The sequence below is a fragment of the Emydura macquarii genome, unplaced genomic scaffold (genome assembly GCF_026122565.2).
Source record: "Emydura macquarii macquarii isolate MOO-44397 ecotype Brisbane River unplaced genomic scaffold, CSIRO-AGI_Emac_v2 contig_1477, whole genome shotgun sequence".
NCBI classification, from domain to species: Eukaryota; Metazoa; Chordata; order Testudines; family Chelidae; genus Emydura; species Emydura macquarii.
Window position 1 is genome coordinate 5,275,047 of NW_027131614.1, and position 24,560 is coordinate 5,299,606.

Here is a 24,560-nt window from a genome sequence, read left to right on the forward strand (position 1 = left end):
CATTCAGTGCTCTGTAAAGTCACCCTTCTACATTGCATTATATCTCAGCCTTGGAGACATGTAATAATAAGCACTAGATCTCGACAATAAAAATATATATTGTAGGGATTAATCCTATATTGGCAGGGGAATGGGCTCCCTGACCTATTAATAGGCCTTATCTGTTTCTAATGCCCATGATTCTGTGATGTCAGTGGACTTTAACCTCACCGGGGAACATGTCAAGAAACGATGGAGCAAGAGAACAGACAAGCCCTTTTTCAGTTCACAGAACCCCAATTCTTTATTAATCACAGCTTGCTCACAATGACATACAGGAAAATAGCACTAATGAAGAGTAAAATATGCAGGCAGCAACCTCCAGGGGCTAGGGACAACTTCAAAATGGCAGCTATTTTAGGGGTTATATTATGTTTGGTGATACCATACTTGGCACAAGCATCCTGTCTAATTATTCCTGCTGCATCAGCCCTCTTTTTTTTTCTAGATGTCTTTAAAGTAGGTCAGGATGACTAACACTGAAGAGGAAAGGTCATGTTGAGTGGAAGTCAGCAGTGTTTAAAAACCACCAGCTCACGTCTTCCAGGTGGAAATATTCTGTAGCGTCTTGTACTTTTACACATGTAATATAGTAACTTCAAATGAATATCCTAGATCATGGCATCTACAGATAAAGCCACTTGACGTTGATTAATTGCTCCATTAATAAATCTTCAATGGGTGAATTAAGTTTGTGATAATTAGCAGTTTTTATGGCTGTTTTGCACCATCTAAGATTTTTGTAGCGAGCTGTTTATAATATTCAGCTTCGTAACTTCAGCTCAAATTGATGTCACTTGCCTTCTTATCAGTAACTCTTATTAAAAAAGCAATATTTGTTGCCTCTGATCTGATGAGCACAGACAAAATGAAACATTGCAAATAACAATTTAATCTCCGGTTCATTGTACGCTACAAGATCTAGGTGTAAATAGATATGAACACATAATGTTTAAGAGCTTTTTATCTGGACAGCTTCATGTGGAGTCACAATACCTGTGATCTAGCTATTGTTTTAACAAAGCTTGTTGATTACGAAGCATTCTAAGTTAGTTGGCAATGATTGGTCTCTAGCACCGTAGACCTACAACCAACCTCATTGGATGGGTGGAATTAACATTTCAGGGAATGGAATTGGACCTGGGCTGCTTCAAATGAACAGACCTAGCAACTTCAACTGAGTGGAAATAAACAACATCAAAAGCCTGTTACAGGACATGTAAGATTATGAAATAACTTGCATAATGCAATACTTGTATTTTTTAACAAAAATGTAAGTATTTACAAAATAAGATCCAAGTTTTATTAAACATCAAGCAAATCATTCTGCAAAGAGACTGTATTTTTATTTTTGTTTTTTGTTTTTAATTGAGTTCTTGATTTTATTTATTTATTTTTAAACCATGTCATACATTTTCCCATACTGATATCGCATGATCCATAATAAGATAGGCAGGGAAGTTTACTAATGGTGGGGATGTACCACATCCACCACGGCTTTTTTTCAGCCAGACAGTTCCACCTGGAGCTCCTTGTTTCTACGGACTTCTGCAGCATGCCTTTCCTGGAAAACATTAAGAAGGGAAAGATCAAACCTCTTCCTTGTTGTACCTGCCCAGGAAGACTGTAATGGCAACCCCTTGTTCTGTGTCTACAGTTCCCCTGTGCATAGATAGCCTCAGTAGCACCACAATATTTTCAGGGTGCTGCTCATGAAGGATAACATTCACCAGGCAAGCACAAGGCCTATTCACTACATAAATTCTACTTAAGCCCTATTTTGATGTCTTAAGTAGGATTTGAGAGGGACATAGGCTTTGTGGAAGGTCCTCTGCCCAGGAGGGAATTTCACCCAAAGGGTCCCATTCCTTTAGGTGCTAAATCGCACAACTCCCATTGTTTTCCAAAATGTTGCTCAAAAATTTAATCTCAGCGAAGATGAATTGATTCTAGGCAATTACCTTCTTGCTTGCAGTTACCATATCTTTGTGTGTGCGAGGTGGTTATTATTACTGTTTGTATTACAATAGTACCTAGGAGCTGCAGTTAAGGATCATGGCTCCATCAAGGTAGCTGGAGAGTTCACATTCTACATGACAGGACACAACAGGAGGAAAACTAGACATATATGATGGGGAAAGAGTGGGGGACTGAAGTAACGAAATGACCAGAGTTGAGCAGAAAAGGAGAAATCGCAGCTCATCATTTACCCTACCCAGTGCCAGCAAGAGAGATTTATAGGCCTCACTTCAGAGGTAGCTTTTAAGGAGGGATGTAAAAGAGGATAAGTTTTATTTATATTTATGGGGAGATATTCCACTGCATGGGGGTGGCATATGAGGAAGCATGGAGGTGATTGAGGGAGAAGTGGACAAGAAAACAAGTGAGGTTACCATCATTGGCAGAACAAATACCAGGACTAACAACTGACAAGACCTGAACTCATGGAAGATTCGAAAGAAAAAAAAAAGGGAACAATTCTAATATATGGCTTAATTCTGACTGCCCTATGCAGATGCAGTGTGAGGAAAAGGACTCGAGTCCCTCCTCTCCTTCCCTCCACTAAGGCATCTGGACAGGATGCAGGCAGAATGCTGTATGTTGACACTGGGCAAGAATCAAAACAAGCCAGAAGGGACATGAATAAGAACTGCAGCCATGAGCTTCTGAGAGCCATGGACATCCTAGTCAGAAACAAGAAACCAGTCACAAATCCTGTCCATAAATAGCTTGCAACTCTTACAGTCAAAAGCCATGGAGAGACCCTAACTGTATTCTCAAAGAAGGTCACAGCTTTTTGTGGTCTTATCCAAAGGAGCTGCTGACAGATTCAAGCAGTCATCTGGATGAATCAGATGGCACATTAGCTAAAGAAAATTAAACAGGAGAATTTCTTGCAGAGGATGGTTCTCTGTCCTGTGGCTGGGGACAATATCATATCTTCTTTACACATAGAATTCAATCTTTGTATAAAACAAGATGCTGCTGTAGGGGACAGCCACCCAGCCATCTCCTCCGTAGTTGGTGCTCTAGTTACTATAACTTTCAGAGATCACCATTACACCAGGGTGGTATCCAGGTGTGAAAACCCTCAGGGTTCTGCGGGGGTGTGGGAGTTGAGAGCCCCAACTCACAACTGACACTAGCAGTTAGGGTGGCAATTAACTCACTATCTAGAAGAGCTGGGGATTCAGATATACCTCAGCACTGTGAAGGAATCCACAAAAAACACCATCTCACAGCCAAGAGGCTTTACAGTTGACACAGGCATGGGAAAGCCCCTCGAAATGGGTGAAGAAAAAATCACCCAGAAGGGGCGATTTGAGTAGTCCAAAAATGAGATTGAGCAGATGGCCAGCCCTGCAGATTCTCCTAGAACTTCTAGGTAAAATGGTAACTGTCTTCAAGTTTCAGCATTAGGCCTTCCTATTCATTGTTGGCCAACTTCTCCTCCCTTTGTCACCACCTCTTACTGCAGGGTTCTTTTTAATTTTTTCCTCCCCTGTGGGGAAGCACACCATTTCTGGTTAGACTAATAACCATTAATGGCTGTTATGCAAAGGTTGACAAAGGTAATTTTAGTTTCATTGGCGCCACTATAAATTCAGATAGTCCTCGTAACGTGGGCCTGTCCTTAGACGCAATAGCTGTGGAATGAATGTGGGAAGGTTCCATTCGGAGTGTTTAAAAAGCTGTATTGTTTCTGGCTCTTTGGCACATTTTTGGGAATGTTTTTTCGTGCTGTCCTCCAATACAAACTAATTATCAGACTTTGATCTCATTTGTGTATTTAGCTCTGAGAATATAATCTGAAAACCCAGTGACAAACACAAAATGACAAACAGCAACAAAGACCCTTGGCCAACTGACTGCAACAGAAGATGCTCCGGTGAGTTTGCCATGTGAGATTTATATGTCATGTTCTTTTATGGGGACTGATCCAAAGCCCATTGAAGTCGATGTGAGCCAGGGCTTTGGAACAGGCCCATGTCAAACTTGTGTTGATCTCACTTGGCATGCGTGCCAAATGTTAGATGGTTAGGGCAGGCCTGATTTCCATAGGCTGAGCACTTGGTATTTCCATTGACTTCAGCATGCACAAATGGCCTCTGGTTGCAAGAAGGCACCCCAGAATTGGGCACAGACAATTAGAGGCCAGTTTTGAAGATTTTGGCCTCACTATTTTATTTTTGTTCCCTTTTATATCATCATGGTTGGCTTTTTTTGGTGCTCGTAGTATAGTTTCTTTAATCCTAAAGTTCTTAATTTTTGGTCTACCCACATTTCCCATCTGGACTTCACCCCCAGTGGGGAGAGGACAGCCTCTGCTCCGAGGCATTCCTTTGACTTCATGCAGATGTCATTTAATTTCTAAGATGGATGGACGAGGATATAAATGGACTTATTGTGTGACATCAGTCTAGAGCACGCAGCTCTTCCTGTTGCCCTCCCTATTTCCTTTCATTACCTCAAGGACAGCTAACTGTCCTTTTCCTTTGAGTTGCTGGACTTTGAGATATGTGAATGCAAGCTTATTTAAAACAATACTGTCAAGTAGGTCATGCACAATCCTGGGGCTCCTAGGAGCTTGGTCGAAACAGCCTGTTACATCCTTCTTTAGGACCGAATACTGCCCTCTCTTGCTTGTTCAGCTCTGCTTCATGATTTGACATTTCTGTTGCCACTTATCTACAGTTAAGAAGGTGAGATGGTGTAAGATGAGAATGTAGGATGGAAAAAAACGTAGATTTAAAATGGACAACCCTCTTCATCAGGGACAATTGAGAGGTGTATATACTTGTCTGCTGACATATGAGACACCTCTAAATAGCAGCTAAATTGCATTCTAACAGAGAAAAGTTATTCTCTGTGGAGCAAGTTAATAGGACATTATCACATCTGGTAAGTTGTCCTGCACTTTCACTCTTCTGACTGGCAGGGTTGCATTAGGAATGGTATACTCTGCCCGTGGTGGTTCATGTGTTCCTCAAAAGGAATCCCTCTGGCTGTATATTGAAGGGGTCCAAAAATAGATCTAATCTCTCTGTTAGGAGAATGATTAATTGCAATACAGGCTGTTCTGGATGTATGTGGTTAAATATAAGAGAAATGATTTATTCCACACTGTTCATCAATCCCTCTTAGAATCCAGAAATTAAACCCAAACAACCTTTTTTTCGCTTTTTTTCTATCTTTGAATTTGGGGCCTTTTGGTTTAAAAAACATAGACTCTTTGCCCATAAGGATAAAGATGCAGTTCTGAGCCAGACAAGGGAACAGGTAAACAGGCCTGAGAGCGTATCAGAGTTCAGTACAATAGAGCAGTAGCTGATATAGTTTGAGAAGGAGGCCAAGATTTTTCAAAAGTGACTAGTGATGTCGAGTGTTCCGCTTGTCACTTTGATGGGATGTGGTTTTCAGAAAGCCCTGAGAACTCATCCTCTGAAGATCAGCCCCCTTTCATGTGTGTCAAATGAAAGGATCAAAAAATGGAACCAGACAAAATCACTAATCACTTTTGAAAAAGTTGACCACAAGCTTTCTTGCTGCTGGCTGTGGGGTGGAATCATGGCATGATTACCTTTTCTTGAAGACGTTCAATAAGAGCGGCTAAATTAGCTTCACGGTTTTCTTTGATCTGTTCCATTTTCAGTATCAGCTTTTCCTCTGCCATTTTGCTGAAGTTATTGTTCTCCTCCAAAGCCTTCTGAAGGACTTCTCGCTCATGTTCTCTCTTTTCTGCCAGATGTTTCAGCACCTGGGCCTCCTGGGACTGGGAAAAAAGACACATCCAGCTGAGGCAATACTCCAGAGAATGTCAGAAGAGTGGATAAGGCAGTCTGAGTAAATAGATTATACTAACAATGACATCATTCATTAGAAAGGATGAGTGCACTGAGCTTGGAGTTTTATGAGATCTGCTGTTTTTTTTTTTTTTTTTTTCTTGAAATGCTTGGTAAAACTAAGTTAATTAAAAAAAAAAAAATATATATATATATATATATAAAGGGTAAGAAATAACAAATATATTTATTGATAGTGGCAATAGCTTTGAGGAACATTCTGGAAAAACTGTGTTTTCCCCCACATCTGTTATAAGCAAGACCCATTTCAATAACTGAGGTATGAAGCCACTGAACATATGTGAGGAATTCAAATAAGGAAACATCTGAAAGAGAGTATGTGAGAATTCTGGATTAATAAAGTCACCATGTGACCCTGTCTTAAATATTTCAGTGCTAAGAGATGCAATTTTTATGCATGAACATTTTATTTCAAAATTTTATGGGATTTCAGTCTAAAAATACGTACTGTTTTATAATTAGGCTTCAGAAACAAAAGCTATGAATTTTTTGTTTTGCTCAAGCTATCTTTAGAAGTGTGTACTTAAATGTTTATATATGTATATATATAAGTTAACATTCCCTTAAGATGAATGTAGGAAGTTCAGACCTGATCTGACTCCATTTTGTTTCTGTACGTCCATTGATTTACAGAAGGAAGGTTATTTTTCCAAATAAAAGACCTAAAAAGATTTTTTTTTTAAAATTGAAAGCTTAAATTCTGCAAAGACCATGCAATCTACAGAGGATCTTAAATGCATGCAGTCTGCACACTGTATGCTATTACACTTGTTTATGAACTCAATTCCCAGAAACACAAGCTTTGCTTTTAGTTTAGAATTACGTTTATTACATTGAAGTTTGCTTAAAATAAAATGAAACCACTGATCTTCTGATGCAAGCCAACGAGGCTGCAATGTTGAAATTATTCTAGGAGCATCTCAAATCCAAAAAAACATATTTAAGGGGAATGCTGAGCAACACTGTAGGCTGTTGTATAAAATGAATCAGAGAGAGAAAGATGGAAGAATGAAGGAAAGGAATGAAATGTGGTAGGGCCTGATATGTGCAGGTTTCAGTAAAGGTTACAATGGGATGTGGCCACTGTTTTCTAGAAAATACATGAGAATCATAGAGTTTAAGGCCAGAACAGACCACCAGATCATCTAGTCTGACTTCTAGTATATCACAGGTCACCAACACCACCCAGCACCTGCACACGAAACACAATAATCAAAATTATACCAACATATTATAGCCCCCATTTTTAGGGGCTAAATTGAGGGATTTCATCAATAATTACAAATTGCAATAATGATGCTAGTTTTTTTAAACCTCCTTGTAGTCACTTAAGTGAAGGGAAAGCATTGAAATTCTCTCACATGAGATAAAGAGTAATAAGATTAAAAAGAAAATTCTGACAACAGAGATGAACTATGCACAACACAAAGATTGCTGAGAAGAGAAATAGAACAGATTCCAAAAAGTGCAGCAGAACTCCTATGAGTGGCTCTTCACAACCTGCAGTGATGCCCTGAGATAAGAAATGTTCAGCTTTGGAAAGGGACTAAATGACCTGTTTCAGATGAAAGAGGAAACCGACACTGATGAACTTCTGCCATGTGTGGTGTATATTCTTCCATCTCTGGCATGGTTTCGTGGAAGTGTATAAAGCAGAGGTGCTCAAACCATGGTCCTCAGAGCACTCACTGGTGGTACATGGTGAGTTCACTGGATACATAGCCAATACTTCTCATTTCCACCTGCTAAATCAGATGCTGAAAGCTAACATCATATTTAATCTTTTCCAAATATTAATGTCCATGTAAACAACCATTGTAGAAGCCACAGACATGTGGAATTACAGATGAAGCAGAAAGTGGGCTAAGGAATCACAAACAGGAGGGGAGGTGATCCACACAGTCATGACCAGGAGTGAAGATAATTTGTGAGATAGTGTCTCCATTAAAACTTTTTGTCCACATTATGAAGAATTTTGAACACCCCTTAGCTTAAAGGACAAGAACCTCTATTTTGTATAAAAAGTGATTTCTGATTACTGTTCCCATAGAAAAATGACTATAGTATTAAACAGTAATCTCCCCTAACACAAAGGTGATGCTGTTGTAGTTGAAGAGTTAGTAATTTGAGCAACAGCAGCTTCAAGAGGATTAAAACCATGCAAGTGTTTATAGCTAAATGTGCCCTATTATCTATTAATTCAATGAAACAGGTCCACTGAAATAAAACAGCAGATATTCTGAGATACACAGGGCTCATTTAGAAGATGTATTTGAAAATTAGCTTTTGCAGTGTGATTCTGGGTAAAAATTTCAAAATAAGTCCCATTGTCTTTCAATGATACTTAGGCATCTCAGCCACTTAGGTGCTTTTGAAAATGTTACCCATTTCTCAAGCTGTGTTGTCAGGAATTCAAATCCCTTACATTTTAAGAACATAATTTTAAGAACACAAGAACATATTGAATTTTACAGTAATGATTTTGAATTCCCTGTCAAAGTATACAGAATTCTAGAAAGTGAGACACCACATTGGCACCAATAGGAGTTTGCCTGACTAAAAACTGAATAGGACTTTGTATTGATCATTTGTTAGTCTTGGTATTTTCCGTATATTGTACATTATGAAGAGTTGTGATCTCTCAATATAAATGGCCTGGGTATGTTTATAAATTCTTCCATAAATACTCCAGGGTTTAGCAACCACTTATTAACAGGAATTTGAAAGGAAGATTTCCATTGTGAGCTGAGCACAAGTCTAGCTACAAGGAGTGGCAAATGCAAAATTAATGGAAAAGAACCAGGGACAGTGCCTCAGTTAGTGTAAATTTCTCCGTTGACTTCAATTTTACAGAAGCTGTGAATCTGGCCTTCAATGTTCAGATCACTATCATAGTCTAACTAAGCAAGACTTGGATTGAAGCCAATTTGTTTTTCACACTGGAATGGTGGAATGATATCGGTGCCACAAACAGTTGGCAAAAGAACATTGCCACCATGTCTGATCAAAGTCTACTGCACATGTTGTAGGAGCTAAAGAGTAACCCCTGATTATTGACATGACTCTGATTAGCAAGCTAGCTCTTTATTAACTTCTGTTGGAATTCTGTTGCTGTGCTGGGGCTCCAAAAGTAACACACACACAATTCCAACAGAATCAGAAAGTTTATAGGCTACACCATTTGTCTCGTCCTATGTGTTTTCAATGATCAGGTTATTAACTTCCAGACACCACATTTCACAGAGCACAAACAATTTTCTTGCACACTTATAACTACCATAAGAACATAAAAATGGCCATGCTGGGTCAGACCAATGGTCCATTTAGCCCAGTATCTTATCTTCCAACAGTGGCTGGTGCCAGATGCTTCAGAGAGAGTGAACAGAACAGGACAATAATCAAGTGATCCATCCCCTTTCATCCAGTCCCAGCATCTGGCAGTGAGAGGTGTAGGGACACCTAGAGCATCCCTGATCATCTTGGCTAATAGCTATGAATGGACCTATCCTCCATAAACTTATGTAATTCTGTTCTGAACCCAGTTATACTTTTGGCCTTCACAATATCCCCTGGCAATGCATTCCATAGGTGGACTGTGAGACATGTGAAGAAATATTTCCTTATGTTTGTTTTAAAACTGGTGCCCTTTAATTTAATTGGATGACCCTTGGTTCTTGTGTTATGTGAAAGGGTAAATAACACTTTTCTCTCCACAGCATTCATGTTTTTATAGACTTCTCTCATAACTCACCTCAGTTGTTTCTTTTCCAAGATGAATAGTCCCAACCTTTTTAATTTCTCCTCATATGGAAGCTGTTCCATATACCTAATCATTTCTGTTGCCCTTCTCTGTACTTTTTCCAATTCTGACATATCTTTTTGGAGCTCGGGCGACCAGAGCTGCACTCAGTATTAAAGGTGTGGGCATACCATGGATTTAAATAGTGGCATTATGATATTTTCTATGTTATTATCTATCCCTTTCCTAATGGTTCCTAACATTGTTAGCTTTTTTGACTTGCAACATTATTTTGCCTTACAAAATCTGTTTATAAGTGTTGTAAGGCACCCGAGACACAGATCCTTCAACGCATGCCGATATTCAAGTATGCTGAAAAAGAGACCAATGCAACAAGGTTGTTTATGACCTTCATTTTTTTTAGTGGCTGTTGTAAAAAAGCAACTGCAATCCCAGTTTTCAAAGGGTGCTTTAACAAGAGCTCCAAATCCCACATTAGGATGCTTAAGTGGACATGTAATCAACTAAATGCCCATTTTAAATGTCAGTGTCTGTGGATCTTGTAAATGCCGGCTATAGAGGTGTGTCTTTTTAAAACACCCGAGTTGAAAATTGGGCTCTGTTGTGTGTGAGTGTATATAGAAGGATTTTCTATTTTCTCAGATTTATCTACTTTCCCTTGACAAGTACATCCAAAAATATATTAAATCAGTTCTGTAGAAAGACAAAAGAAGGATTACTCTAATAGCAGGAAGTGAATTAGAAGAATAATTTGCTTTAAAGTTGAAATTTTCACTTGAATGCATTCCCCTGGCAGTATTAGTTTTAAGGCTATATAGGGGGCGAGTTCCAATTATGAGAGGTTCACTTTGATGCTGCAAAATTAATCCAGTTGCTGGATTTTTTTTTTTTAATTAACACATTCAGCAGGAATTGCATTAACTTTGGTGTATCTCAGGGTACTGTATATTTATGAGAGAATGTTAATCGAATAGAATGTTAAGACAGCATAAAGGTCTCCTCCTGCAGTGTGAATGCTGAAGTAAAGACCAACTGAGTATAGAAAAACAATGTTGCGATCAAGCAAAGGCATATTCAGGGGAAATTAATTTAGTTATTTTCTTGCTGTTGTGCATCAAAGTGAGGGAATGGGGTAGAACTAGACTTCTACCCCATGCTTCATAGATCTTTGCCAGTACATCTTATCCCTCACATGGGACACATTATGAATTATTATTATGAATTATGATGTTATTACAGTAGTGTCTTGATGTCCCAGCTGTGCCTGAGACCTCATTGTACTAGGCACTGTATAAATACACAGGGAGAGACGGACCCTGTCCTGAAGAAAGTATAATCTACGTAGACAAAATGGACAAAAAGTGGGAGGGGAAACAAGTGCACTGCAGTGAAGTGACTTGGTCACACAAGAAATCAGTGGCAGAGCTAGCAGCAGGATCCAGGGATGAAATCCTGGCTCTGTTGAAGTCAAAGACAAAATTCCCAGTGACTTAAGTGGGCTAGTTTTCTCCTTTGGTTTCCTAAGGCTCAGTCCAGTGCCTATCCCACAAGCACATACCCTGTCTGGCATCTCTGTTTTCTAATCTGTATCCTCTGTTGAGCCAGCAGTGCTAAACCGTGTCATGGTTTTGAAGTATGGAAAAATTTTCAAAGGTGTCTCATCACAAGTCAAACTTTCAAAGGTGTCTTATTGAGACCACCATTTGATCACATGCAGCTTCACAAACAGTTTTTATATACACAAATAATATAATTTATATGTGTGAAAGACATTTGCATTCAGCTTTTGTGTGCTCATGGCCTTTGTGAATGTAGGGTCTATAGCGAGCTAACTATAACATTAAGTGAATACATGCATATAATTGTGTTCACAAGGCTGCACAGTCACAAACAGAGGCCATGAGTTGAAAATCTGGCCCTGTAAATTGTGAACATCTGTATTGGACTGACTCAGAATGAGGCTTGTTCTTTTGGTTTTTTTTTAGCTATTTGGAAAAAGAATAATAGAAGTCCTGCTTTTTTCACCTTTAGATTTGTACGAGTGAGTGTTTGTGAAAGGAACTGGATTTACCATCCAGAAGACAGGTGTTCTTTATTTGGAACCAATCACACTGCATTAATAATGGCAATGCAAAGTTCTCCAAACCCACCAGTGTAGGCCCAGATCTTGCTTCTTTTCTATTGATTCTATGTGAAATACCCTTATTCTTTTGGTACATGACAAACCACCACAGAAGTTTCTGTGAGGCTTTGCATTTTGGGTATGTAGGGTGATCTGTTCACTATTGATAAGTTTGTTTGAAACCACCATCTGTTTGTACAAAACTAATATCTGGTAATTGATTATCCTGTTTGTAGAGTTACCAAAGATCATTCTGTGAAACTGTTGCTATTATTGAATTACACATGTTTTAAGATCACGGCTTAAAGTAACATCAGCAAATGTTCTGAAACAGAAAGATTCAATGTTAAACGAGGACGTTTTGTAATAATAGTGAATGTTTTAGATAAAAAGAAATGTTATTGTTTCTGAAGGACATTTGTGTCTTCCAGTTACAAGTTTTAAGTAAATGTTAAGAGATTAAAATGTGAATAGATGAATGAGTGATGTGTGTATGTGAGACTGGAGAGTGACGGGAAAAGGCGCCAGCCTCGGATGTTGAAGAGAGTGAAGATGATAACTTTTACCACCCAGATGGCCGAAGACTGCCCACCGCCATGACCCTGGGATCCACCTTGAAAGATGAAAACAAGATGAACTATGAAAAATAACAGTAGTCATGCTTGCAAAACATGGGCGATTAATAATCACACCTGGATGCAGATGCAGCATGACGAAGTAGAACCTATAGAATGGCATAAGAGCTTACCCCTATAAAAGGGGACAGAAAGATGGGGACTTTGGGTTTGGTTCTACAAATCATCCTCCAAAAGCATCGTTGTGCACCAGCAGACTCCTGCTCTCTCCCTTGTGTCTTAGCCCTGTCTTAGTCTACACTTACCGGGCGATTCGGTGGCAGTCGACGGGAGTTACACAAGCTACGCAGAGTAGCTTGCGTCGACTGCTGTGCTTCCCTTCTGCGTGGCGTCTTCACTGCACTGCGCCAATGGGAACCGTGGTCCCGTCGATGCAGCACTACGCCACTTGAGGGGGTGGTTTTACTGCGTTGACTTCTGGATCGACTGAGCGGGTCTTCGCTGACCGCTCAGTTGATCCAGATAGGTCGATCTGATGGCAGCAACTTTGCCACCGTCAGTGTAGACATACCCTCATAGCACTGAGAGCGTGGGTCAGTCTCCACGCCCACTCAATCCTTTCCTCTCTACCAAAAGAGAGTCGTGGGGGCAGAACAATTAGTGTTGACAGCAAGTAGTTTTTACAAGGGAGACATCTGTTTTTTGGGAACTTGTTTGAGGCCCCCAACACATTTCATGGAGGCCCTCAACCAGCTGTCAGATGCTAACAGCATTTAGTCATTGATGAATGGAGCTGGATTTGAACCAACATAGGCTCTATAACTCATTTACTAAGTTCTTGAGCCATAATATTCTGTTTTCAGTATTTAATGCATCTTTCTGAATGTCTAATTACTTCAATTCTGATTTATACTGATAATTAAATGCCATCCACTGAATGGCTGCCTCCAATTACAACTGGTATAATAAAGTGCCTGAATCGGGTCCGAACATTTGATGTCAGTAGTGTATTAATGTAAAATTAGCAATTCAACAACTGTCTCCTCTTCATCAGTTAGCGAGGGACTAGACAAAATGCACATAACTTCCATTAACATTGAGTGTTAATGGAAGTTATAGACACGTGTGGGAATGAGAATAGACTTTCTAGTATACCTGAGTTTTGAAACTGTCAGTTTTCTACTTGCTTCTGTGTAACTGGCTATTTGACTGTGTGGTATTTGAGTTAATTGTTTTTCGGGACAGGCACAGAAAATATACATCTAACCATGAACATTACTATATCTGAGTCCCTAACATTTCGTGTTGATAACTCCTATTTTAGAACATTGGTGGGAATAATTTTGTACTTAACTGGATCCAGATAGCTACTTTTTCATTTGATGTGCTTTACAGGAAAAATATTTTGCCATAATATGTTGACTTAGCGTACTTCTTTCATACCATGTTACTGAAGAAAATTAGGGATATTCCTGGCACCCTAAATAAATGGTAAATAGCTTTTAAATTTAAAGCTAAGTCAAAAGAGAAATGTCACACTTGGAAGAAGGAATTCAATATATTTTGAGGCTGAGATTTTCAAAGCTGTCTAAGGCAATAGTGCTCAGCCAGGGGTACGCTACGCCTGGGGGAACACAGAGGTCTCCCATGGGGTACATCAACTCAGCTAGATATTTGCCTAATTTTATAACAGGCTACATAAAAAGCACTAGCAAAGTCAGTACAAACTAAAATTTCATACAGACAATAGCTTGTTTACACTGCTCTATATACTATACACTGAAATGTAAGTACAATATTTATATTTCAGTTGATTTATTTTATAATTATATGGTAAAAATGAGAAAGTAAGCAATTTTTCAGTAATAGTGTGCTGTGACACTTGTGTATTTGTATGGCTGATTGTGTAAGCAAGTAGGTTTTAAGTAAGGTGAAACCTGGGGGCACACAAGACAAATCAGACTCCTGAAAGGGGGACAGTAGTCTGGAAAAGTTGAGAACCACTGGTCTAAGGGTTTTAGATGTCCAATTTTCACTAGAAATGTATAGGAATTGGGTGTATAGTTCCCACCCTTAATGAACACAGATTTTCGTATGCAATTAAATATTGGTTTTATTTTTTTAACTCTTACAGCAGTCAGTGGAACTTTGTCCTGCATAAGGATTCATCCGCATGCATCCCATGGCAGGATGAAGTCCTAGAGTAGTTTCCTCATTCAGTGACAACTCTTTCCTTGGCAGAATGACATTGCATAAGCCCTTTGGGTGGGGCAATTATAATATGAAAAGAAATGTCATAAGGAGCCATGGAGATGGATATATTCAAATGCTATAAAACACAATTGTGCTTGGGATTAGTTGTTTCCTTTTGAGACGTGAGGAGAGGATTTTTTCACTTTCTCCTCAGTTTGGATTTTTGTGTGTGTGCAGAAAAATGTGTTTGTCTTTCCAGGATACACAATGTTTAGGAGTGTATAGGACAGCGCTGTCAGCATTGTCATCAAAATAGTATAGATGTAATAGATGGATAGCCTGCCTCTGGTCTCATATGACCATGTAACCATATTCTGAATGAAGGACCCATGTTAAATGTATTGCTATTTTGAAAAAATCAACCACTTTCCACAACTCTTGCAATAGAAATTCCATTTTAAGGCTCCTATTTTCCTCCTTGTTGTGTGACTCCTTTTACAAGCCAAGGTGTCGGTGTTTGGTTGTGATGGGAATGGGGGATAGTAAAGAACGACATCCCAATTCTGACTGCACCACACAGTATTTGTGAGTTTTGATGCAAAATATGGCTTTAGGGCCTGATTCTTCTAGTGGGCTTGGGATCAGGCCTAGAGCGTGCAAACAAGAGTGCAATGAAATAATGATACATGAAATATAGCAAAAAGAAACATGGCTTTAACCAGCTTTCCAGCTCCACCATCTTCCAGAGTTAACCCAGACTGACGACTGTCAGACCTTTATATCTAGTGCCTATTCTCCACCCTGTAAATAACATACCTCTTCTAATGGCAGGCCTTTAACTTCCGTATTCCTTATGCTTTCTTTGTGAGAAACTGCTGTGTGAGCACACACGGAGTTATTTTCAATTGATTTTATTAACAACAGATGAGGAGAACAGTGCACCAGAATATGCTGTAATTTATATAAAAGCACCATTAGTGGGAGCTCTGTTACTCATTTCAATCCACTGCAGAGCTCATTCTGTAAAAGTCCTGCCCTTCATTTCGCATTCTGTCTGCAAACAAACACAGCTGTCATGCGGAGCAGCCAAAGGACATTAAAGATTATTAAACAAAAGAAAGCAAAATAGAAAGGAATGCTAGCTAGGTGGTGGAGAGAGGTGGCAAACGCTGAGGCCGTTTATATGTCCTCTGTTCACTCACAAATTTTTTAAAAGGTCAGTAGGAAGAGAAATGGGAAAGTGGAAAACAAATCTAACCTCTCACTCCTTGCAGCTGTCTGGGAAAGGGAGTGTTTCAGGCCCCAATGTTGCACACCCAATTAACTAGCTAAGCTGTCTTGGTATTTTATCATTCTCTCTCTTTGTGGATGTTGTGCAAATCTTTAATTTTTCATTCTTTTCCAAGATCTTGGCATCAGAATTGTTTAACTGAAAAAGCAAAGCCTTATTTCACACACATTCATCAGCGAGGCCCCCTTCTGCATTTGTTTATTCACAAATTATTTTTTAAATAAACTTTTTAGCATGAATCCCGTGGGAAGCAATTTAATATTCATCCTGTGAGACTTCATGTTGTTCCAGTCACAATAAGATGGTAGCTGGAGACCTGAGTTCAGGAATAACCTTGGGACTTCTGCTTTTGGATTCATTCATTCCTAGATTTTAAAGCTAGAAGGGACCATTATGATCAACTAGTCTGAGCTCCTCAATAACACAGAGTACTGAACTTCACCCGTGATTGCTTTATCAAGACCATAACTCACAGTTCCCAAACTCTTTGCTGGCACAACTCCATTTTAATTAAATATTTTCTGCCAGGACCTCAGACAGCATGGAGGATGCCATTTGGAAGTGCAAAATATCACCCTCTACAACGGCATGGCCGTGCATGCACCGTATTTGTGAGGTCATGCTGCATGGAGGGACACCATTTTGCTCTACAAAATGGCATTCTCTGCACAGTGTGGCCTCATATGTACAGTGCATGAGAGGTCACGCTGTGCAGAGGATGCCATTTTGTAGAGCACAGTCACATCCTCCATGCATTGTGACCTCGCACACACCATACAAGTGTGGAGCAAGATGGTGTCCTCTCACAATAGAGATTGCTGTAATGCCGTCTGCTGATGGTCCCACAGTTTGGGAACCTCTGTGGTAACTTGTGGTTGAGCTATAGTGTATATTTTAGCAAGACGTCTGTAGGAATGAAGGAAAATATATGTGTTTTGTCATTTAAGTAAAATAAAGTAGTCATAGAACCCATGAAAAGACTTTGAAAATAGAGGAAAAATATGTAACATGGCCTTGAAAATAATAGATTCAAAAGTTGGAAGGCACATGGCATCTAACAAGACATGTTTTGGGGAGAATGTGAAGCTTGGAATGTGGCTTAATTGGCAAAACTGGACCTAAATTATAGAAGATGGTCAAAATATGTTTAAAAGTTGCTCTGTGGTGAACTGGTAGTAAACTTTGACACAGCAGTGTTATCTTGGAGAAAGAGGCCCAGTCATAAAATCTTGTGTACTCAAGGCAGGAAAGGGGTCAGTCTCAAACTGCCCAGAACAGGTCCTAAGCTCTAGGGCCATCATTTGTTTGTTAAAGAGTAAAAAATGATGAGTTCTTCAAGGTTCATTACTAGTACTTGCCTGGCCAGCTGGGGCCAGCCACATGAGTTTAAGCACCCCTTGGTCTAGCCCTTCTGTGAATATTCAGATCAAATGTTTATGAATGTTTGTTACTGTGTGGGTGTAACACATTGTTATTATTTAGGCTTTTTAAGCATGTTTAGATCAATTGTATAAATAACATTTGGCCTTTGGATTTAATAAAGGAATTTGAGGTTGAATTAGAGTCTGATGATACCCTGTATTATTAAATTAATAATAATTCCAACCACATCCTACCTTGATTTGAAGACTTGAAGTGACAGAAAATCCACCAAACCTCTAGGTAAGTTGTTCCAACTATTAATTACCTTCATTGTTAAAAAATTGCCCTTTATTTCTAGTTTCAGTTTGTGTAGCTTCAGCTTCCAGCCATTGGCTTTTGTTTAGTATTACTGTTTGTGACAGGTGGCTTCTGGCATTTATCTCCTATGCCATTGCATGCAAAAACATCTGGACGGGACCACACCAATGCAAAGTGTATGCAGCTTCAAAGCTAAAAAACATTTAAGAGAATTCACTATCCTCTCAGGGTGAGGGGTTAGTGGCTGTCTGAAGGGCAGGGGCATGGCCTCCTAGACATGAGGAGAAAACAGAATGCAGAATCCTGGTCTCTGTCACACTCCCCACCTCCTCACTGTTTGACATTTCTGATTGGGATGCCTGCCTCTCCGCGCTGCTTCCCAGTCTCCTTCCCCCAGGACAGCATTGTCGGCTGTGCGGCCCTACTGCTAATAAGCCCTATTCAGATGGGTGACACTAACCTTTGCAACTCCTCCTAAAAGGGTAGAAGTCGTGGTTTGAAAGTTAAGGCTGCTACAAGGAGAAAAAAATAATTCCCAAGGGGAAATTCACAATAAAATCTCCAGCTTTGGCAAGGAAACATGCTGCATAGAGTGGGCTGCTACCTTGCTTTTATTTCCCATTTCATTTGGCCAATCACCCCGAATTCCCCAAACTATGCATGTGAGAGGTGGAGGAGCTTCCATTAGCTCTTGCACAGAAGGAGAGCAATAGTCTCCAGGCTCTATTTTCCTCCTCCCTGGGGGTTTGTGTCCTCTGCAGCACATCTACTGAGGCTTTGCTTGTCTTTATAGTAAGCAGTTGAGTGGAAAACAGGGGCCTTTGTCTTTAGTGATACTGCTAGAGAAGAGGAAAATCAAATACCCTTTGCTAATGAAGGAGGCAGCATGCTCCAATCCCACAGCCAGATGGTGAGTACTGCACTGGTGTTAGCAGATAGAGAGGCAAATCTAGGAAAATTGACTGCTCCCCACAACAGGGTAGACAATGCCCATGCTGTGATGCCTGGGTGGGAGCTTATCCTTCAGCATTAATAATAATGGTATTAAAAAGACACATTGGCTTTAATTGACAGCGTGAATGTTAGAAAATATGACCATTATTCTGCATTCACTCTGGTGTTATGCATTAGGGACTAGTGCAATTAAATGTCATCCAAATACAAAGCCATTAAGAGGATTTAATTACATATGATTTCTCTACTCTAATCCAAAGACTAGTAGATATCCCTTTAGAGTCTAATTTTCATGCTGATTAGTGATGATCACAATGTATAATTCAACCTGGGGCTTTTCAAGCGTAGAAATCTGGTCTGATAGCTACATATTCCAAGGCCAACAATGGGTATTAGTTATTGCTTGTTAGAAATCTGGTTGAGTTTCCCATACTGTTAAGAAATAAACTTTGTTTCTTACAGTGATAATGAACTCTCATTTCTTAATTGGAAAGGATGATGTGATCTTTCTGATTACCTGCTAGAGGAGGAAAACACAGCATATGTACACCATTAAAATAATGGGATAATAATGGCATGCAGTAAGGAGGAGTCTGCATATTACTATCCAAAGTAGGTCTGACTTTGAGATGCATTATTTTGAAGAAATTCCTCAAACAGCTAGGGAGTAGTGATTGTCACAGGAGATGAGGAAGAAAGGAATGAAAATGATAAAGGAATGAGTATAAAGCAATAAAAGGAGTGATAATCAAAAATCTAGGGAACCAAGAGCATAACTAAGGAAATGTATGCATGCTGTAGGCTTTTTCACATGAATTTGAGACTGTATTAATGAACACTAACCAAATTAACACAATGGTGTGAAATCAATTCATGATTTTTTTAAAAGGCAATCGATTAGTTGTACTTGATTTTATTTAAAGCTGTGCCAGAAGGACATGATCTAGAATGATTATGCCTGACAACTGTAGAGCATGGGTAGAAAAGGAGATCTGTGGATCTCGTAGGTTATAATAACCCAGCTAGTGAATTATCATAGAATCATAAAAGATTAGGATTGGAAGGGATCTCAGGAGGTCATCTAGTCCAATCCCCTGTTCAAAGCAGGACCAACCCTAACTAAATCAGGACGAACCCCAACTAAATCAACTAAATTATATACGGAGAGCATCATTCAAAATGAACATATTTATAGGGGAAAAGAAGACACCAGTGTTGGCAACTCTATTGCCAATTTCCAATCTAATTACATTATTAGGCTTTATATTGGAAGAAATACACACTATGATCAGTTAAAATAACTTGGCCGCTAAGGTTTAGCTTTCACAGTAAAATATGCACAAACCATCAAGTTTCTTAATTGCTGCATTTCCTCCCCATTTCGATCTTTTTATTTCAGCAGTGTTCTAAATGGACTAAAATAAGGTCAGATCCTCAGCTGGTGTAAATCAGCATAGTCCTATTGAGTTTAATGGGTCTGATTCTCCTCACACTCCATTGACTCCAATGCAGAGTTACTCCTGATTTAGACTAGTGTAAGTGAGTGGAGGATGCAGCCCTTTTATGTCATTTTTCTGTAAGGAAGCAATCTAGAACCTGCTGCATGTGACTCCGGGCTGTAGCATGAGCCCCTTAATTTCTTTGCTTATTTTCTTCCACCCCTTGACAAAATTCTGCAAACTGTGCTCTTAACAAATGATAAGATTCAAGAGACAGACTAAAGGCTCAGAAGCAGCTGAGCTTGTTTTACTTTCATGCACTTGAAGCCAGATTCTTTGTGGAGTGTAGCCACTTTGCACCAACTCACTGGTGAAATGTGAGTCTAATGCCAGCTTAACTGGCCTGGACAGGATCACTGCAAGATACCCTAGATCAGTGGTTCCCAACCTTTTTGGCATGAGGGCCATAGATATAATTTTTACTACCCTGAAGGGCCACCAGTTTGTGCCAGCAGCACACTTCCCTCCCTGCAGCCAGACAGAAGGAATTCAGCACAGAAGCTCTCCTGTCCCCCTGGCTGCTGCAGGGAAACTGCACATGTCCTGTAGCCCCATGCGCTCCACCTGGGTCCCTAGACAGCGCTTGCTTCTGCAGCCAGGGGGATGGGAGATCAGTGCTTCCCTCCTTCTGGCTCCAGCAGTGACCCCAACGCCTAGGGACCCAGGCAGAGCGCTTTGCTCTCTGCTGGAGCCGGGGGAGGGGAGCACTGATCTCCACCCCCCGACTCCAGCAGGGAGCCCAGGGACCCAGTAAGAGTGCTTTGCTGTGCTTCCTGCTACAGCAAGGAGCCTGCACTGGTCTTTTAGCCCTGTGGCAATGCACTCTGCCTGGGCCATTAGGCAGCAGCTCCCTTCTGCAGCCAGCAGGAGGGGAGCTGCAGGTCACTCTGAAAGCCACTGAGGGCCATTTTTGGCCCCTGGGCCACAGGTTGGGAACCACTGACATAGATCATTTGGTGGCATAGAGGTTAGAAGCTCTTACTCCACTGTCCTTCTTCTGTGTGGCAGGGATGGCAGGAGGAAAGGGGGAATGGCCAGCATAGTCTCCAGTCTTCAACTGCATTTTCTGTCTCCTGTCATGGCCATTGCAGCTTGGCATAATTTAGAACAGCCCTCAGAATGCTCTAATAGAGCGTAAGTCCTGTTAGTCCTCCACGGAGGAGCACCTAGTGCCAGAGCCATGCAACAATGAACTGTCCATCACCTTTGCACCCCATCCCCTGACCTGTGCGTGTTGGCTAGAGCTGAGAATCTGGCCCTCTATCCTGTTTCAACATGGTTAAAAATGTTAACAAACACAGTCTGACCTAGCCTTAACTTTATAGAATAGCTAAATCTGTTCCTGAAAATATTTGACAAGAGTGCAAGAGAAGATCTCTTCAGCCCATCCATCAGGGTGAAAGCCGGAGAACTGAAATATAGTTCTGTCTGCTTACTCTAAGTACCCTGCATTTGCCTTTGTCTTTTTTATTGCTAGAAGGTCTGACCTCTTTTTAGCATGTACACAATAAACACCCATGGAAGTCTGACATGCTGAATGAGGTCATAAAGGGGAACAGCTTTATTCCATATAGGAGCCTACACAGGCCAAGTTCTAGCACTATAAACATGGAGCAAAGATTGTGAATGTAAAGCTTCGTAAGGCTTCCTGTCCACAGATACCTTCATTATGTACCCCATACTTCCTGACCATTAGAGCTGGTTGAATTTGGGGTTTTTTTTTGGGGGGGGAGGGGTTTGGGGTTTTTTTTGGCTAAAATATTAGAAAGAAAAAAACAGTTTCTTTCATTCAACATTTTTCCACATTTCTGATGAAAAATCTCTCACAATGAATATACTGTCAGGCATAAAGGTCAATAGAAATAATGCCAGTATTTTCGCTGACATTTATGGCTGACGGTATCCTCATTGCAAGATGATTTTTCATCAGAAATGATAGGAAACTTTGTTGCAATTGTATATGGCAAGGCACAGCTACTAATTTCTTTTAAGAAAAGTAAAGATACCTTTCTCCTTTCCTCGGCAGCTTCCAGCTTTTTCTGGATCTCCTCACGGGACAGTTCTTTCTTCTTTGGAGAAGCTAAAGTTCGTGGTACTTCTGAGACAGGAGATGGCGGCTTTAAGATCAGTTCAAAGGCCTGGCCAGAGGCACGTTTGTTGATTTGTTTAACTTCCATATCTATGAAATAAAATAAAAAATTCTAAGCTCAACACTGGAGGAGAGAAATAACACATAAATTGCCAAAGGCAGCAATTTTAAGGGAAATTCCAGAGTATGGACTGAGAATGGCTCTCAGGAGAGGTACATTCCTATTTGTTAGTAACAGTGTAAGTACAAATTATCCTATAAAGATAAATAAGTATGCCATTTTGGAAGTCTATAAAAGCATATGTATGTGTGTGCATATGGGGATTTATACTGGTAGTAAAGAAAGATTAATATGGACTAATGAATGTGAAGGGCTGATGTAAAAAATAGTTTTTCACTAGCACTTGCCATGCCTGGGAGTTGCTTCATGAAAATGAACTACAGTAAATTTACTCTTTGGTAATTCTCAGGGTTAGAAAAAGTTTATCAATGACTTTAGAGGGGAATATATATATAGGAAGTCATGGAGAAGTAATGGTAAAAATATTCAAAACTATTGACACTTTTTATAGTAACAAACCTACTTTTGAAAGCCCAACCTGGCTTTCCAAAGTTGAATTAGAAAGCAGTTGTTTGACCAAAAGTAATCTGCATTTGACTGATGGTCATGTGAAATTAATTGGTGAGCTCAGTCCAGTTCCTGGTGGAAAATGTGTCCATACTTGAGAATTCACTGTCACACGTGATATCACTTGGCACCATATTGCTCATCTCAGCAACTAAGCCACGTATTGACTTGGAATGGAGACTGAACTAGAGTTTTTCATGTGTCTGTGGCTGAGATATCATTATCAGATCATTGGGGGACGCTTGCATAGCCTGACTCCTGCTGTACCTGTCCTATGGTTAAATAGAGAATTTCTATTTCCAAGGCTGGCAATCCAGCAGCTTTCACTAATGCTTACATTAGATTTTAAAATGTTGCTCCAGAATTGTCTCCTTTTATGCTGGTGAGGGGGCAGGGATAGCTCCTGGCTCCCTGGGGCATTACAGACCTCGCAGATATTACAGACCTCGCTGTATTGCTTTTGATGCTGAAGCTGTTGCTGAGTTCCTGCTGTCTTTTAGTCTCTCATGCAGCCCAAAGATGCAACTCCTCAAATAGCTTGTTCAATTGTTTACCATCATGACCTCCATCTACATGCTCACAAGGAAAAATCCCCAGATATAATGAATTCAAAATCACGGCTTCCCAAGTGTGGGTGATAAAAGTCCAGGTTTATTAATTATTTAAGAATTCCCTCATTGGTGCTCATTGGGGAAAGCACATTTTAAAAATTTGTTCTGAGAATTACATCAACTGTGAATATCTGCAGTTCCTGGATGGGAAGCTTTTCTTGGGGTACTAGGTAAAGTAGAGCTAATTATTAAATAGCCAGCCACAGGCTTTTTAAAATGAGATTTTAATGTGGTGTTATTAGGACCAAACATTCACCATGATGAGCAATAGGCAATCAGTAAGAACTAATAACCAGAAACAGCAAGTGAATTGTTAAATCAGCAAAGTTTTGACTAAACAACATTAGAAACTGTGAAAGTGAAATGAGTCATATCCCAGCACTACCAAATTATTTAACAAGCAGGATGATTTCCAGTGATAGCTACTCACCATCATATGTATAGATATTCAAGTTGCGAGGTTCAGGGTAAAAACAAGAGCAGATCAGAGACAGCATGGACAGCTCCTTCATCTTTTCTTTATAGGCTGAAATAAGAGATTATGTTAGCATACATCAGTTTCCCAAATTTCTTACTGTGAGTTTTTAAGTTAGATCATAATTACAGTAGCTGTTAAATCTGCCCGATAGAACATCTGAAAGGAAATGTTTTCCTTGGACCATTTCTTCTGAATATGCAAATCTTTAACAGTACGTCAGGGGTTCCCAAGCTTTTTGTCATCATGACCCCATTTTAATGACGTATTTCCTGGGGACCCCAGACAGCTTGGAGGACACCATTTTGCTCTTCTCACAGTGTGACCTTGCATGCACCATACATGCAAGGTCATGCTGTGCAGAGCAAAATGTGTACTCTGCATACCCACAGTTTGGGAACGGATGCAGTACACAAATGTTGGACACTTGTAGTGTACAGACTGCTTCTGACCCCCCCATGTCTCCTACAACATAGTCTCAACTTCAGATCTAATGTCCTGTAGTTCTCTCTGATTTATATGAGCTGAGGATGGCGACCAGAAATATATCTTAATATTGGAATAGTGCCATAATCCAGCCTCTCTCTCTGCAGCCAGAAGCAAGTGCCACTCAGAGAAACTTAAAAATCTCTCCAAATGCAACTCTCATCAAGATTCCTGAAGTTCTGGTTCATATATTGCCACAGGCAGATGCTAACGGCGTTCTCTGACACAAATGCAAATGTCATCCAAATAATTACAAAGAAAACCAGAACTATGGATAACAAGATTTTCAGCAAA

General features: G+C 40.0%; 1 protein-coding gene across 1 annotated transcript in view; it reads right to left on the bottom strand.

Moving 5' to 3' along the window:
• Positions 1-256: 256 nt before the first annotated feature.
• The window catches only part of STMN2 (stathmin 2), a 60,765-nt gene continuing 36,461 nt past the window's right edge, over positions 257-24,560 (bottom strand). Inside the window, exons 2-5 of the mRNA XM_067553579.1 lie at positions 23,736-23,831; positions 21,984-22,156; positions 5,621-5,812; positions 257-1,603 (exon numbers count right to left, since the gene is read on the bottom strand). Coding sequence (XP_067409680.1) covers positions 1,544-1,603; positions 5,621-5,812; positions 21,984-22,156; positions 23,736-23,831 — 521 coding nt within the window. The 3' untranslated portion in view covers positions 257-1,543. The remainder of the gene's footprint in view (positions 1,604-5,620; positions 5,813-21,983; positions 22,157-23,735; positions 23,832-24,560) is intronic.